At 40.0% G+C, this 16,857-nt stretch overlaps 1 protein-coding gene across 1 annotated transcript in view; it reads right to left on the minus strand.

The window, feature by feature from the left end:
* Positions 1-16,857, minus strand: part of rsrc1 (arginine/serine-rich coiled-coil 1) — a 134,622-nt gene that overhangs the window by 17,676 nt on the left and 100,089 nt on the right. Inside the window, exon 7 of the mRNA XM_011482566.4 lies at positions 2,147-2,218. Within this exon, the coding sequence (XP_011480868.2) occupies positions 2,147-2,218 (72 nt within the window). The remainder of the gene's footprint in view (positions 1-2,146; positions 2,219-16,857) is intronic.

Consider the following 16,857-nt stretch of genomic DNA (forward strand, 5'->3'; position numbering starts at 1 on the left):
TTGGTTTTTGGTCGTAGTTTTGTCATAGTCTCGTTGCTGTTTTCCCTCTGACAGTCACACCAGGATCAAGTTGCAAATTAGTCACAGCTGTCTTGATTTATGTTAATTATCTTCAGTGTTTTTAAGTCCCTGGTTTTTAGTTTGTCATTGTCAGGTCATCTTTTCAGCTTTGTCACATTTTTGTTATTTCCATGGTTTTGTCATATTCTAGTTTATTTACTTAATGTTTTGGTTGCTGTCACCAAGCCAATTAAGATTATGAATTGGCATTTTCTAACTATTTTGAATAACTGTAGTTGAAATTTATTTATTAGTAATAATAATAATGATAAGGAAGTGAAGGAATGTGCAAAACTAGGAGTTGAGCCAAAAAGGTGTAGCCAGAAACCAAGAGTTTTTTTGTAACTAACGTGAACTGTAAAGGGGTCATTAAAGGCAAACTAAACACGGTAAAACGGAATGGAGGAACAAATCCATTTTTGTGGAACTGGGTGACGAAAAAGGTGCATGGCTAATTAGTTTCTGATGGCTGGACTTTCAATTGGCTAAAAGGTCAGCTAACTTTAAAGGTCACACCACGGTGCATCATCCGCATCAAGACAAAAAGTTACACACAGACAGAGGCTAGCAAGTCTGACGACAAAAAAAACAACAAACAAAACACACACACAAGAACACACCAAGTGACAACTTGTGATAGTGAGTGTGCATACCGACACACAAAGCAAACTGATAATAGCACATTTGATATTCTCATTTATATCTTGCTCTGGTCAGCAAGGGACCCAGGTCATTACTCTATCTAAGGACTTTTATTACTGTTAGCATATCCACTGCAAATTACTCTTGACTTTATTTGAATGTGCATCAAGATAATCGGTGAGTGTGTGTGTGTAAATGTGTGTGTATAAGCGTTTCCAATGCTGGTGGTGGTAGAGAGTTTCTGCTGAATTTATCGTCTGCAATGCTTCTGCAATTCTAAGCACATTCCTACCTTTCTGTCTGCATTTTTATGCAGATTATACCTGTTTAATAAAATCTATGGAGCAATATCAGCATCTCTGGGTTCGTAATATGCAAAGTGAAGATGCAACATTGGAGCGGAATCGTCATGAACAAGGCATTGGAGTGTTATTCCAAACATACATGTATTAGATTAAGGGAACATGTAGCGATGATCTCATGCAAGAAACAAGGGTATACTCTGCGTTCCTGCAATTTACTAATGTTGCATGAAATAGAAGATATTTGACTTTAATTAGACAAATACAATCAAGCAGATGTTTGTGTGCTTAAGGCAGTACGGAGGTCTGCAACTGCTTTTTTATTGCATTGTTTTTGTATTTAAATTTAAATCAAATAATATATATTTTTTGGGGAATAAGGAATAAATACAGCGCAGCAGCATTTCTGTGCAATTTTGCTTATGCTGACTAAAACAAAACCGTACGGGGTTGACCCATTGTAGACAGGTTCAGAGGCATCTTAAAGAGGAGTGTGTGTATCCTTGAGGCCTGAGGGACGTCAAGAAAATGGAATGTACGATTGCCATGCGTGTGGTTAGTGTATCATCAAGTGTTTGCAAGGATATTATATAAGTAGTACGCACTAATGACATACGGGTGATGCTGCCGTATGATGGCCTTTAGGCAGCCCACCAGTATTGGCTCCTTACTGACCCCACGTGAATGCTGCACGCACGGGGTGTGCAGGTGATACCTAAGTGCCCGTACGACGCCCCAAGGGGTGCGAAGAGTGTGCACCTTTCACTTAAACAGCACTAAGGGCTCCTTGCGCAGGGTTTGGGGGGGTTGAAAAAAGGAAAAATGTGTATGACGTGCCTGGGTCTCACCTACTTCATCCTTACTTATTACCCTTGTGTGTTGTATAAGTGTTTGCTCCAATACGTCACATTTGTCTTAAGGAAGCATGGCGTTAAGATAAATGTGCATGAATATTTTTAGCTCTACAGGCTCACTAAGTGGTCTACAACATTGATATTTCATGCGGGCCAACTGCATGTCCCATACAGGTTAGTCCCTGTATCACCTGCAGACAAATCGTATCCACCCGTAAGGGCAGTTGTGACATTAAACATGTTCTCACGTACAGACTGGATCCATAAAACCACTCGGTGTTCGCTTACCTTCCTCAATCTTCTTCCGGGCCTCTTCCTCTCTCTGGGCAACTTTGGCCTTTAGAACTTCATCTGTCTTTGCTGAAATGACAAGGATCAGAAAACAAATTTACATTTAAATTTGACTCTATGTAACATTGTTAACATTTTACGGAATGTTCAAGTAATTAGTCATTTTTGCACACCGTATTTTCTGGCGTATAAGTCACGTTTTTGTTAATAGAATGGAAAGGGGTACTAAGCACGTTACTAAGCAGCGACTTATTTGTGATTTTTTGAAGCAACACTGTGTACTTATGAAACAGCATAACGAAAAATATCTAGCGACTTCGCTTAATATAAACACTAAGTAACAAATAAAATAAAAGAACACGCGTGATGCTTCATCCTCCTCTCCGTACCAGGCAGCATCTTTTTCTGCTTCTCCTTCATACTCCTGTTAAGTCAGCATTTCTTCCTGAGAGGTGTTTATCGTCTTGGCATAATGAAAAGCTTAAGAGAAAGCGAGGTTGAGGGAGTAAACACTCGTCAGGGCATCTTAAGCATGTCTCGTCAGGAACTGCATTGTCTCAGCCCCCCCCACACACCTTGCCCCCTGAATAATCAAGACCTTAAGTCACATTAAAAAATATAATGCCGTGTATGGCAGGACTATCAATACTGCCTCTAAATTAATTACATTTCCGTTGCGGCGCATCATTTATTTCGCAGCGTTAGGGTCCTCGGCGGAGCCATTTGCCTTTATTGCTATCTCACTTGGTTGATGAGTGAGCTATGTAAAATTGAGTCTCCAATATCATTACACTTAATGAGTTTAAACTTTGAGGGAAAAAAAAGGTGGGAAGGAGGCTTGAAAGGGAGATGCAGAGACAGAGAAGGGGGAGGAAAAGAAGCAGAGTACTGAACTGTTGTGGTTAACACAATATAGAAGTGGGTGTTAGTGTTTGTGAGCGCTCGCAGGCTGTTTGTGTTAGGGCAAAGCTGTGGGAGTGCAAATGGGGTTTGCGCCACTCTTGTCTACATACACTTTTGCTCTCAGTACATTTCTCATTTAGTGTCTGTTGCTTACTTTTTAATGTCTTCAAAAAAAAATAAAAAAAATTGAGTCTTTGGATACACTTCCTGTTCTAATCATCTGTGTGACCACACCAAAGTTTTTTTTGTTCGACACCTGAACTTAGCAAAAACAAGACCTAAACTTCTCAACTTTGATAGGTGAATGAAACCTGCATTTTTCAGAAAGAATATGAATATGTTTGTTCAGTGCAGGTACATCATCAAAACTGTCATTGTCTGGTGAGGGTTTTTTTGTGTTAGAATGCACCATTTATGGTTTGTACAACCAAATCACAGGCTCGTCTTGGCAAACATGTTTTTTTCCCCTGCTTTGTATGCACAGGTGAACATTTATGTGTAAACACCTGTCTGGGTACCCCATGTGTGCTTCGGCGTGTACTCTTTTGAGTTCACTTCATGCTCGGGGCTAGCGAGAGGCAGCCAGAAGACGGAGCGAAATCGTAGGTATGATGTAGCTGAGGGGGGAGAGTGGGGGGTGGAAAAGAAGGAAGAGGGAGACAGGCAGATAGATGGGGGCCATGTAGGATAAAGGAAGAGCTAAGACAGCAGGGGGAAACAAACAAAACAAGTGAAAATGAGAGAGAAAACACTGCCTGCATGCACCCGGAAAAAAAAAAGAGGGCGCACAAACAACAGGAGTGATTTGTCGCTGCTTTTTCTTTGCATGTTTATCCTCTTCCTCTATCCTTTCATCCCTCCCCCAACAGGTTCTCTCATCCCTGCACTTGCTGCTCTTTCTCTATTTTGCCCTATTCCACCCCTTTCTCGTTTTCTTTTTTTTTGTAACGTTTTCTCTTCCTTCTCTTGCTCATCTCTCCAGTACACTTTGCCTGGGGCGATAGCAGCAAATCAAACTGTTTATCCATCTCTCATCAGTGTGCTGCCTCATGGGGCTTCTGCCCCCTCAAAACAATGAAAGTGGGCCTGAGCACTGAGTCCAGGGATATGATTTAATTAAATCAATAAGGAGCTATGTTTGACACAAAAAAAAGAAAACGTTTTTTTTTTAAAAATGCACTGAGCCATTCGGTTAACCTCAATAAAAAACCTGTTAATGTGATGGCTTAAAAAGCAGAGAAAATGACTCAACAAACACCAGGACATGTCTGTGAGCTAATGACACTGTTTCAGAGAAGGTTTTGTGTCTCCAACTCATTGTAAGATAATTTGTGATGGACTTTTATTAAAGTGGGTAATAAACGGCTGTGTGCTGGGGAGAGGAGAAGCCTTTCACTTCATTTAGACTTCGTTCAGTCTTGGCTTCAGGGGTGGAGGGAAAGAGGAGGGATGGCAGAAGGAAGGGGCAGAGAGTGTCAGTGAAATCGCATTGTGATTATGAGTGTAATTGCAGCTCAGGGGCCCAGGGGCCATGTAGCTCTGATGGCGCTGGAAGATGTTTTATGGGCAACAACATAGAGGAGGAAAGTGAGAATGAGGAGAGAGAAAAAAGAGGGAGAGTGGGAGGTAGAGACAGGCTGCCAGTATGGATCATTTTTTCTCGCAGAATCTCCTTTTTATCGCTTCGGTCCTCCCTTCTTCTCTTCTCTTCATCCACCAACATTTCCCTCCTCTGTTCCTCTCTCCTATTCTCTTTCCTCCTCTCTTCTTTTTCCTCCTGTCCTCCTCCCTTGGCAGGATTAGCTGGGTCTCGTTAGAGGGGAAATGTAATAATGCTCCCACCAGGTGGAATCGGGCCTGCTCCATTATCAGCCGGGAGATGGATGGGCTGTGTAGGGCCGGCGGGGGCCAAGCGCGCACGCAATTTAGATTCAATAAACTGGCAAAGCAAGACCCCCAATCTGATTTATCTCTTACACGCCGCCAATGCTTGCTGCTACGATGCTGATTCCCTATTACTGCTCAGAGAAGGACTATTCATTGGATGTAAGGCACGACAGTCACAGAGACTTGTCAGGCCCCCGGGACGGCAGCAAAACAGATACAGCAGAGGGTTAATACATTTACACACAGATAAGCAATTAAATCTAAGGCTGAGGTGAGTTATAGAGTTATTAAAGAGGGAATGGGGGGAGGGGGGTAGTCAACGTGAAAGTGCAGCAGCTCAAGCCAGAGGCTGGGTACAGTACGTATCTCAAGTGAGGAAAACTTTTCTATTGTTTAGAGGGTAATAGAGAAAGAAAAGAGCAAACCGGCCAAAAGCACAGAGTTTAATCAATTAGTTCCCCACCCGGTCCTGTTTATAAGTGAGTTTGCATTTTACCCCCTCAGACTCTGAAACGCATCAAATTTGACTGTGTGACACAATGCATGTGTGAAAGCTGGGGTGACGCTAGCAGCGCCAGCGGTGCCGGCTGTCATGCTGTCCAGCTGCCAATCAAAGTGAATCCGAATGTCAGCGGGAGAGGAGGCGTGATAAATCAGCCTCACACCCAACGACAAACAGAATATTAGAGGCAGCGCAGCGCCATTGGAAAGCTGTCCCCTCCAATCACTCGGCCACTTTACAGTGAAGCTCGGCAGCTGGGCCTCCGACCAGCACGGAATATCAGGGAGGCGGCTACAACCGAGAGAACAAGCAAATGAAAACAGTTGGGCCGAGCGACTAACACTACAAAAAAGTTGATTTACTGATTACCTAATAGCGAGGCAGAAGTTATTGGACAACTAGGATGGGATACTAACGAACACACAAGAAGATTGATATATAGGAGCACCGATGGACAGAAACAGACTGTTGGTTTGAAAGAGTCTAAACTGCTGGAAAACGTTCTACATGCAAATGTAAAGTCTATTCTGTTAATGAATAAAATGTCATCACAGAAACAAGGCAAGTCTTTGCTCAGCTTTTTTTTAAAAATACAACAGTGGCAGTAGATGGCATGGGTATTTCTAGACATGCATAGGAATACAGGCTTATGCAGAAATGCAACTCCATTAGATGCCATCAATCGATCAGCAACTTTTCCTGCAAGTGACAGAATGCATGAATGCAGACCAGTCCTGCTTCTGTTTATTTCCACAGATAAACGAGTTTGAACGATTTTACCCATTTACCATCATGTCTATCAGCACATGGATGCTGACTAAAGCACGTCAAACCCTGCTTGCTTTATTGTATCTAATGTGACAAAAAGCATTTATTTTAAAAGAAGGAGCCCTTCTGTCTGCTGGCCTGGTGTGATCCTCCACCTCCAGCAGGTATAGAGGTTAAATGGATCAAGGGCAGATGCAATACCCTCAGGAACCACTGGGTGGCACAATGCCCAGCCAACACAAGCTGGAGCTCGCACCGACCATGTCACTGTTTATTTACATGCATTTGCCAGCTGACCTGAAAAACACTCAAAAGTTTTTTTGTTAGAATTTCATATTTGATATAATGAATACATGTGCAAAAATTGACTAACTTGAACAAATAATTTAAATATTTTGACCCAAACCTGTTTAAATCAAATCAAAAAAGTCGACAAATACATCTCGATTGACATGCTAAACTAACAAATAAACGTATATAAAAATACCTTTCAAAAATGTAATCAAAACTAAAGATTATTCCTTCGGTGAAAGGCAGAATTCATTAAGGCAGGACACTTCATTTATCCTTATCACCGTCTTAAATTTTTTCTGTCATACAGCTGAATTAATGACACCCATGAAATATTCACAAACTAAGCAATTAGACAGATATATCTTACAAAATTAATATATTATTCATTTGTTACCCCATGAAGAGCTCTCTTATGTTTCAGGAGTATTTTGTGATGTTGGGGGTTGGTTGCATCAATTAGGTCCACTAATGCTGAGATGTAATTGATGCTTCAGAGTGAAATTACTGCTTAAATGAATGAAGATGTGAGCTGCAGACACTACTGCTGCTGCTGAATGATACGCTGAACACTAATCTGAGCTTTACACTGAGTCACTCAACCATTTACGGTCAGTATGTAAAGAAATGTATTATTACAAACCGTAAATTTAAAGCTAAATGCTATTGTTTTGTTCGAGGACAGTCCTTAAGATTTAAGACATTTATCTTTTAAAAAATGTCTAGTGAGTTTTTTTGCAGATTGTACTTAAGAGAAAAGTGTCGATATAATTGAAAATCTCATTGTCTCAAGCATCTCTTTTTAGATGTTAAAGGCTTTAATATATTTGATCCATAAGAGAAGCACTTGCCACTATAATTTCTCTCTTTTTTCAAATTATATTTTATGTGAAAATTACGCTAGAAATTATGCAGGTGACCTTAAAAAAATTGTTTTCAATCTTCATCAAAACCTCAAGACCGATAATCAACTAATTCTCTGGAAACCTAGCCAACAGGACACCAGAATCCTTCTTTGAGCCTTTGGGGGGGAAAAAGGGCCGGAAGTCTTTGATTAAGATTGGGTTTCACTTGGACAAGCAAAGGGGGGAAACAGGTAAAGAAGTCCTCCTGAGAAGTTCACACCCATTCTGAGATTTTAGAGCTGAGGGCAACACAGTTTTCCAGGATTCTGCACCTACACCCTGCTATAAGAGACACACAAGTCCATATTTGCAAAGAGAAAGTTAGGAATTCTGGGGTGCTTACAGCGGCCAGACGGATTAAAAGGAACCACATATCAATACAGGATGTGTGCATATATTGATTCAAACGTTAAAAGACCCACAAGTTGTTTAATATACATATATATTTGTAAATATAAATTATGCAAATATGGAAAAACAATTTCACTATTTACCCCTAAATATGAATATCAATTACGAGGAACATCGATGTTTTAAACTACCTCTAAAATCCTGCTGGAAGACCTTCACTAACATCCATCAGTATGTGTATCACAAAGGTCTTGAGAGGGCAATCAGACCAAATCCATAATGCAAGGATCACATGGTAAAATATTAAGCATCCTGGGGCCTCTGAATGACATCTCACCCTTGGCATCAACCCTGCTACATCTCAACACGCCAGTGTCACTTTTTCATCTCTCTTTTGCTTTCTTTAACCTTCTTTGCATCTTGTGTTTTACTCTGTTCTCTATTTTTTCAAGAACTCACCAGTGTATTTTGTATTACTTTAGCTATTAACCTCAAGCCTTAAGTTTCTAAAATAATTGGTTTTATTTGGTTTAACAGATTAGACTGAAGTTATTAAAAACGATCTTTTTATGTGAAATAGTCAATTTGAATGTGAAACACTAATAATTCAGTGTAACAAGACCTTGCAATTGTTTTTATTTAATTTGTTTCTGAACACACTCATATTTAGTCCCTTACACATGTCCAGCACAGTCTTTTACATTTTCATTTTCTACCTTATCAACTTCAGTATAAAAATAATAAAAATACAAATATTTTTCTTTTAGACTATGAGTTAAAAGTGGTGTTATAATTGTAATGCAACAATATCTCGAATGAGCATTTTGCTTTTTTTAAACAACATTTCTTTTCTGAACACACTTGAACAAGCTGTTGAATTGGGGACAAAAGGCTCTGGTTCCCCCGCTGAAAGCTGGTGGGATGCTATTGTAATGGCACACCACTGAGTGTGTGTTCCATACATGTAGCTGGGACGTTGCTGGTTGCAAAAGGGGCTAAGTGGGACTAAATCTATCAGGACCCCCGCACATGAAAGGTAAACTGGAGCCGTTACTCGCAGAGCCGGCACAAGGAGGTTCAAAAGGGCACGCACTTAGAAAAGAAAGGCAGAAGTGCAGAGACCCAGGCAGCGTCAGTGGGGCTGAGGACAACTGACAACATAACAGGAACAAATACACACTAAAGAACCACCATGCAAACCTGGTGGTCTTGAAGCTAGTTGAACCTCGAGCCTGAGTGAGTGTCTGAATGTCTGCTTAAAGATCCACTTTGATGAAAATTATGATTTTTAACATGTTCTTGCTGCATTTTTCTCATGATGCGGGATATAAAGAAAGAAAATTGAGCTTAAGATTGCATTTCTGAGTATTTCGTATCATTGAAAAACAAAAAAATGTGCTTCAAAAAGATTGTAGGTGGGACCTATAACCCACAACAGCAAGCTCCCTGCTCCGCTCCATTCTAATGCATCAGTTTGCAGACAAGTAGACTCATTTCCGTCTTTGCCTCGTCTGAACCGGCATCTGGCTCCAAACTGTACGGCTGGATGGCTCCAATATTGCTCACCATTTTTTTTGCACTGGTAATGTTAGGTTGGGGCTGTGAGGGGCTGTAAACCAGACCAGGAGAGAGTGTAAACAAAGAGATGATGGGAAGTGGAAGCGGGCTTACTCCGCACCTCCAGTCCTGCTCACAACTAATTTGTAAAGAACTGCTTCTGCTCTGCAGAAACTATATCCTAGAAAATAACAGTTTTTTTTTGCCTAAAACCATCAACATCAGAATTAAAAGAGCACTGGGGATGCTTTTCCAATAGATCAAAAGAGGATCAAAGTGGGACTTTAAAATGGACGAAACACTTGTACGGGTGAGCTGTTAATTTGATTTCACATTAAGATTTCTGTAAAGATTTGTTACGATAAAGTTAACTCAGGGGTGTCAACCTTTCTCTAGGCAAAAAAAAAAAGACATTAAAAGCCATTACACTCTCAGTGCCAAAGGGTCAAATACTGGCCGTGTAATATTCTGCTCAAAGTCAAAGGCTAAAATGACAGAATTATATAAACAAAAGCTTTATGAATTAGAACATGTTTTAGGACAATCATAAATACACATGTGTGAGTTTGGGTATCGTGAATGAAGAGGCAGTTGGCCAATAGTGGGGGGGGGGGGGTTGAAGCCCTGCCTTACTGTCGCAGTGGGGAGAAAAGAACGAGAGGCTTTGGACAAATACTAGCCTCTGTTCAAGGCAGGCATGAGGACTCCCTCGCCTTCTCCCTCTTTATAATCTGTTAATGCTTATTTTCACCACTTTGCTTAAAATATTGATAATCAATTAGCACTACGTCTGTTTTGCTACAGAATCTGTGTCACGGTCTATCACTCTGTCAGAGCCAATTCGCCACTCATTCAAAGTTCATTTTTCCTTAGCGACTCTGTGCCTTTGGAGGAGTCATTACGCGAGGAACATAGCCCGGGGTGCAATCACCTATTCTCTTTCATTACTGGGGAGATGGAGAAGGTGAGAGAGATTATTAGAACTTTGGAATGATCACAAAGCTTCACGCCGCCTGTCAGATCCCCCCTACGTGTAATTCATCTGGCCTCACTGCCTCCCTCCCTCCTCCTCCTCCTCTTACTCATCCCTCTATTCCTCCCCCAGCCTCAGCCAGGGGTTTGGCCACAGACATTATTCATGAACATCTGCAGCGCTGAATATTCCACAGCCGCTGCCGTGATGAAAAGGGAGCTGCCCCTTTGACTTGAAAATTAACATACCGGCACAGTGATTGTGGACGCACCGATTCATTCTGAGCTGAGCTGAGCTGGGCCATTCTGAGACACTCTAGGCTGATGGCGGAGCACGGCAGAATGAATGGCGAAGGAATGTGTTCTTTATGTCATGGCACAATAAAGTTATTTCAATATTATTTTCATTGTAATCTGAAGGGCGTCTGGGAACTTGTAGTTGACCAATAGAAACAACTCTGCAGAGGGAAGCTTTTGGTTTTATTAATTCAGGAATGAGAATCAAGTCAAATTGGATGGTAGATATACCAAAACCAGCTCTTTGTCCAATAAAGCAAAGGTCAGAGGGCACAGTGGTGATTTGTATTGCTGTATCCATCAGTTAAAGATAAATCCTCATAGCAGATTCTGAGTTCAAAAAGAAAAATAACAACAATAATCATATTAATGGCAACTTAATTAAGTTAAGTAACAGCTACCACTCTATCAAAGGCTAGTGAAAAGCTGGGTCAAAGCTGCCTAATAAACATCTTATAACACCAGCTCACCTTTGTACATCTCTTTCTTCGGCTCCCCCCCGAGAATCCCCACATGAAAGCTCAGTCAGAGAGGCTTCCTCACTCACACCAGGAGTACCACTGCCGGAGAAAAACCAAGCATCTTCCTACTCTCTCATGTTTGTGCTCTGTCCATGGTCCTCCCCAGGTCTCCTTCCAAACACACAGCAGGAGCTCCACGAGCAAGAAAATAAAATAAAAAAACTTCCAAAGAAATATTTGCAAACGTAAACATACGTGTTTAATATGAAGAGTGAGATAAAAAAAAAGGGTGTCCAAACATATTTACCTATTTGTGTAATAGCTGGAATTTGCACAAAAATTCAAATTTAGATAAACGTACTCAATAACAGTTTTAACCCCTTCTGTCTATGCAAGCCAGTTTAATGGCTTGCATAGACAGATGCAAAAAATGCATCTGTCTATGCAATGGCTTGCATTTTATCAAACAAATGTATGTAAAAATGCAAAAACACAGCATTGTCTTCAGAATTTTAGTAAGTGCTTTTTATCTGGGTTATTTCTTGCATTTGAATATAGAGTTTGAGAAAATTGAAGACAAAAGAAAAAAAAACATAACATTTTTTTATAGTGAAACAAAAAAACTGCTCTAAATAAAAATTGTAATAATAAATGTAAACATTTACATTGTAACCCATTTGGCTAAAACTTCTCTGATGCACAACGTGTCCACACAAGTCAAAGACTTAATAAACTTTAGACCCACTCCGATGAAAATAGTGATTTGGGGTTTAATAACATGTTCTTGTGGCATTTTTCTCATGATGGAGGAGATATAGAGATAAAATGAAGCATAAAATTGCACTTCTGAGTATTTCTTTATCCAAATTGTTGTGAATCAGGAGCAGAATAGATGCCATTGAAAAAAGAGAGGGTATTTGAGACTTAGACAATTTGCTGGGGGGGCCACAAGTTCCCTGCTCCCCTCCATTCTGATGCATCCACTTGTAGACGACTAGATCGGTGTTCGTCTTGGTTTTTCTCGTCTCAGCTGGCATCTGGCTCTAAACTGTACGGCTGGGAGCTCCAATATTGCTCATCATTTTTGTTGTATCTGTAATTTTAGGTTGGGGGTGTGAGGGGCTGTAAGCTAGCAGGGGAGCATGTAATAAGAGTTCTCAGCAACTGGGAGGGGAAGGCAGGTGGAGTTGCTCTGCACCAACCTGTCCCACCTACAACTCAGACATTTTCTGATGAACTCCTGTCACTTTGCAGAAAATATATCTTAGAAAATAATGCAGGGCTTTTGATTTTGGCTAAAAACAGCATAATCATGGTTAAAAGACAGCTGGGAATGATTTTGAAATACATCAAAGGATGATTCAGTGGTCTTTAAAGGTGATTCCTTTCAACTTATTTAACAAACTTATTCAACAAAGTAATGAAATTAATGCTAAAATATGACAAAATGAAATACACCAAGACTAAACCTTTTTCTGCATATCAATGACGTCTCACTTTAATTTTAAGGTTCTGTAACTGACCCACGGTGCTTTTTCCTTTAGCAAAGGTACGAACAAAAGAGGAGAGTACAAGAGCAAAAACCAAAGACGAAAAAAGGGAGTACAAAATGTAGTTAAATATTTCTGAAAGGGGAGTATTTGGAGGCTTCTGACACAGGCTAGAGTGGGACTTTACAATGCCTCTTGTTGATTGTAAATGGCAGAGCAAGTTTACTCTGGCAGCTGGAGCCAAAATGGAGTCTGACAGATTTGTCAGGGAGTTTGAGCAGCTCAGTGGCAGGGCAGGAATCAGGATGATTCCATCCCTTTCATCTCTAAATCGCCGGCGTACGCTTGTGAAACCTCCGTGTTACAAAAAATAAAATAAATACGCAGAGGGAGGAAGAAAACCAGCCTGGCATGGTTTGGGAATAACAAAAGATTTTTTTTAAACACTTGTCAAAATACAACAGAAGGGGTAAGAGTGAGGAAAATGGCAGACCAAAGTCTGAAAGAGCTGGATGAAGAACAAACATGTCAGTAGATGTTAGCGTTTTTCCACTAAAACACCAGTATTAATAATTCTAGCACTTCTGCCTACTTTTTCTCTCCCCGCCTCCATTTTTTCCCTTTGTAAATTATTCCACAAGATATTATCGCATTACAACCCACTCAAGATCGGGGCCTCTGGCTTTCCTAAATGCAGCCTTCATGACTCTAACCACCTGTGCATGCAACCTTCAAAGCTCTTGTTTCTTTTATAACCGACCTAAAAATATGAAGAGTGTCAGCACCTGTAAGAGTACTCCAAGCCTATTAAATCCCTTCCTGTTGTTTCATAAACATTACTCTCTCCGCAAACTCTTTAGCAGAGATGCATAAAGAGTACAGAGGATGCATTTAAGAGCTAGGATTGACAGAACAAAGTCAGGCTTCATGAGCACTGCTTTGTGTTGTTGCACTCTCCCTAGTTCATTCCTCTGATCCCCTCTGCCTCCATCTGCCTGCTTCTTCTTCTTCTGTTTTTAATTTACAGGATTTCTTTCTGCGTCTGACAGTGAGAAGGATGAGGTGTAAAATTAATCTTTATCCTGTTTTTGTTGTGTTTACTCCTCCTTGACAATGCATGTCAGTAATTAGCCGGCCAGTTTGAATCCAGGCTTTACGATGCATGCCTCCGATTGCCAGCTTCTGCCTTTTGTTATCACCTCACAATGCCGCCCACTCGCCCTTCGTGTCTCTCTGCCTCGCTGCTCCCTGCCACACACCCACACAGGGTGTTACACAATCCATCCAAATGTGCTTCGCTTTAAAACCCCATTACTTAGCCACTGTTGTTTTGTTCAACACAATTAAAAGAGCAGGCCATTCATGAGAACTGAGAGAACTGCCCGTCTTCCTTCTCTGCTTCCCTCTGTCCTCCTCTGTGGTTCAGAGTTGGCTGAGGAGTTACTGTGAACAGGCCAGCTTAGTTCCCCTAATTCCCTGGGTTTTGTTTGCATATAGGCTTAGTTTGGTCCCATTTGAAAGTACTTAATGCTATGCCTCACCCCCTGGCTGCGAACAGACCTGTGAGCAACTTTAAAGATTGGCCAGCCGAATGGAAACAGTAAATTCTACACACACACAAACGCGCACACACACAAAACCACCGCTGAAAGGCTGAACAAGGTTAAGGGGTGCTGCTATTTAAGCACGACACACTTCAAAAGAGTTAAACAACTCATAGGCTTTTTTTCAGTAATAACAACTTAGTTAGACTTGGCAAAAGGTCTGGTGCTAATTTCAGGCTGTGGCCCTGCACAACAGCTTGTTAGTCCTGCAGGACGAGATTAGTTCAAAGGAACGCCAGGTAAATGAGAGAGGAGGATGCTGGTCAGTCATGCCTATTGGGCCATTATGAACAAGTAACAAAAATGTTTAATGTAATATGTGGTAGGACTTAACACCAATTCAGTGAGTCAACATCTAGATCTACAAGGATTTTTAAAACCCAATAAAACCCAAAGAACAGATTTTATGTATTCTAAGTAATCAATAAATGACAATAATAAAACTAACAAAAAATATTTTTAGACTTAATTTTAAATTTTCATTTGTTTTCTGAATATTTGTATTGTTTGTCGACAAGATATTGCAGATTTTTTTGTTTGTTTGGGGTTTGGTTGTAGAAAACAATAAAGCACCATGCAGGGTTTTTGGAAAAGACCCTTGTTTCGAAACAAAAAAAAAAGTTTTATTTTTATTTTTTCTGTCTTGCAATAAAATGAATCTTATTCAGATTGTTTTTCAATTGCAAAATAATCTTAGTTTAAGAATATATGTCTTAAATAAGAATTCTTGGTAAGACGATTTGTATTACCCCATTAGCAACATTTTATTTGGTTATTTAACAAATCTTTTTTAAATTGTAAGACATTTATATTTATTTCTAGAGGTGGCTATTCTTCCAATGTACAGATGTCAAAAAAACAATAACTAGAAGTCCTATATTTTGCTTTAATGTGAAACATTCTTTTCAACTTTATCCCTAATACAACTGAAGCCTTCTTTTAGCTTGCACAGGTTCAACATGTATCCTGCTACACTAAAGAGAAATGATCAGAAACTCGGGTCCTCATATATAAAGTCAAGGAGTGTCTTTGTTTTGTGTCATTTGCCTACGTGTGCCTAAAGACAGGAGACACACGTAGACCTGTGTTTTGCCATCAGCCATTGTCCTTTATTGTGCAGTGGACAGAGGGTCAACCCAGCCCACCTAACAACAGGTGTGAAGCCTATACTTTTCACAAGTTGTAGACAGCTCTATAATTCACACTGTAAAATACTTTTCAGAACAGCCATGAATAGAAAAAAAGAACAGCAAGTTCGTCTCTCTGTCTGAGAGGTGAAGAGCTTCTTCCAGTAAACAACAGAATAGGAAGACAGAATTCTGCATTGCACACAATAGTTTAGACTTCTCATCAGGATCTATAAAAAGACATTTGAGCTCCATTTTCCCCTGTTGCATTGGAGACTACAATCCAATCTAATTGGGTTGACCTCCAACACCCACAGACACGAGCAACCCAACTGTTTGTCTAACTGCCAGATTAAAACCACAATACTTAAAACAATTCTTCTGCATAAGAGGTTGGTCTTGTGGTCAGGAAATGGATGTTGTTCAGAAAACTAAACACAACTTTATCATCTCTGAAAACAATCCAATATTTGCTCTGATTATGTTACCATTTTTAAATCAGGCCACCCAAGCCCAATCCACTTCATCTTCTTGATACTCTTCTAAGAACAAAAATGCGGTTTATTTTTTTATTAGGGAAAAATAATAATAAAACAGTTAGTGATTGAAATGTAATCTTTCATAATGTTTTATAATACCGGTACTTTCAATATATAAATTAACAATAACCAGTAATCGTGTGAATAAACTTGTAAATTTTCTAGTTTAGTGGGGTTGCAGGCCAGTCCCTTCAGTAAATGTATAACTTCCACATCGTTGGGAAGCTGTGGGATGGAAAGGTCAGTATGGATGCTTACAGAAAACACAGTCCACCAATGACGTAGAAACCAGATCCAGCTTCAACAAGTTCACACAATGACTGGTCCAAAAAAGCAAGATAAAATCACTCAACCTCAACCAATATGGATTTAATGAGTGTAAGAGAGATTTCAATTTTTGAAAGGGATTTGCTTCAGGATTGTCAAGTTTTATAACTTTGCAAAACAGTATAAACTGATGCATTTAAAGAAAGACAGCATTACCATTTAAAAAATGCCTTTTTCAGTTCCAGCCAACTGTTTCCGCTTCTTCAAACACACCGACTTCCATCTTTTTCTCATATGTTCATGAAACCCTAGACATGAGCTGATATTGATCTTTTTTTGGAAAACCTCACTGACAATAAATTCCAGTTTCCCTAAACTGCTGTCACAGAGGAGCCCAAAATTGGCTTAAAATCCCTAATTACATTGGTGCTGAAAGGAAATCATTGATCCACAGCATTATGGGAAATTAAACTAGCCCCCAAAACTGGATCAAAGTGAATGAAGTGGCTTAGTGGGGTTTCACAGAGGCTTTACAGATGGGGGACAGGATTATTACCAGTACACACACACACATACATACAGAACACACACAGAATCACGTCTCATTACATCTAATATTTGTTCTATTCCATCATTAATGCATTTGATCAAACCAATATCTACGAACATTTACTGCATGAGGTTGATCACTCAATTGAACGCTATCAATGCACTTAAATCACAGCAGTCATTTAAATAAAAATGCTCTTGATAAAATTAACAGTTTAAAAAGGCGGGGCTTTTTCCA

Source organism: Oryzias latipes, chromosome 13 (assembly GCF_053564925.1).
Source record: "Oryzias latipes strain Hd-rR chromosome 13, Olatipes_Hd-rR_3.1".
In the NCBI taxonomy this organism is placed as follows: domain Eukaryota; kingdom Metazoa; phylum Chordata; class Actinopteri; order Beloniformes; family Adrianichthyidae; genus Oryzias; species Oryzias latipes.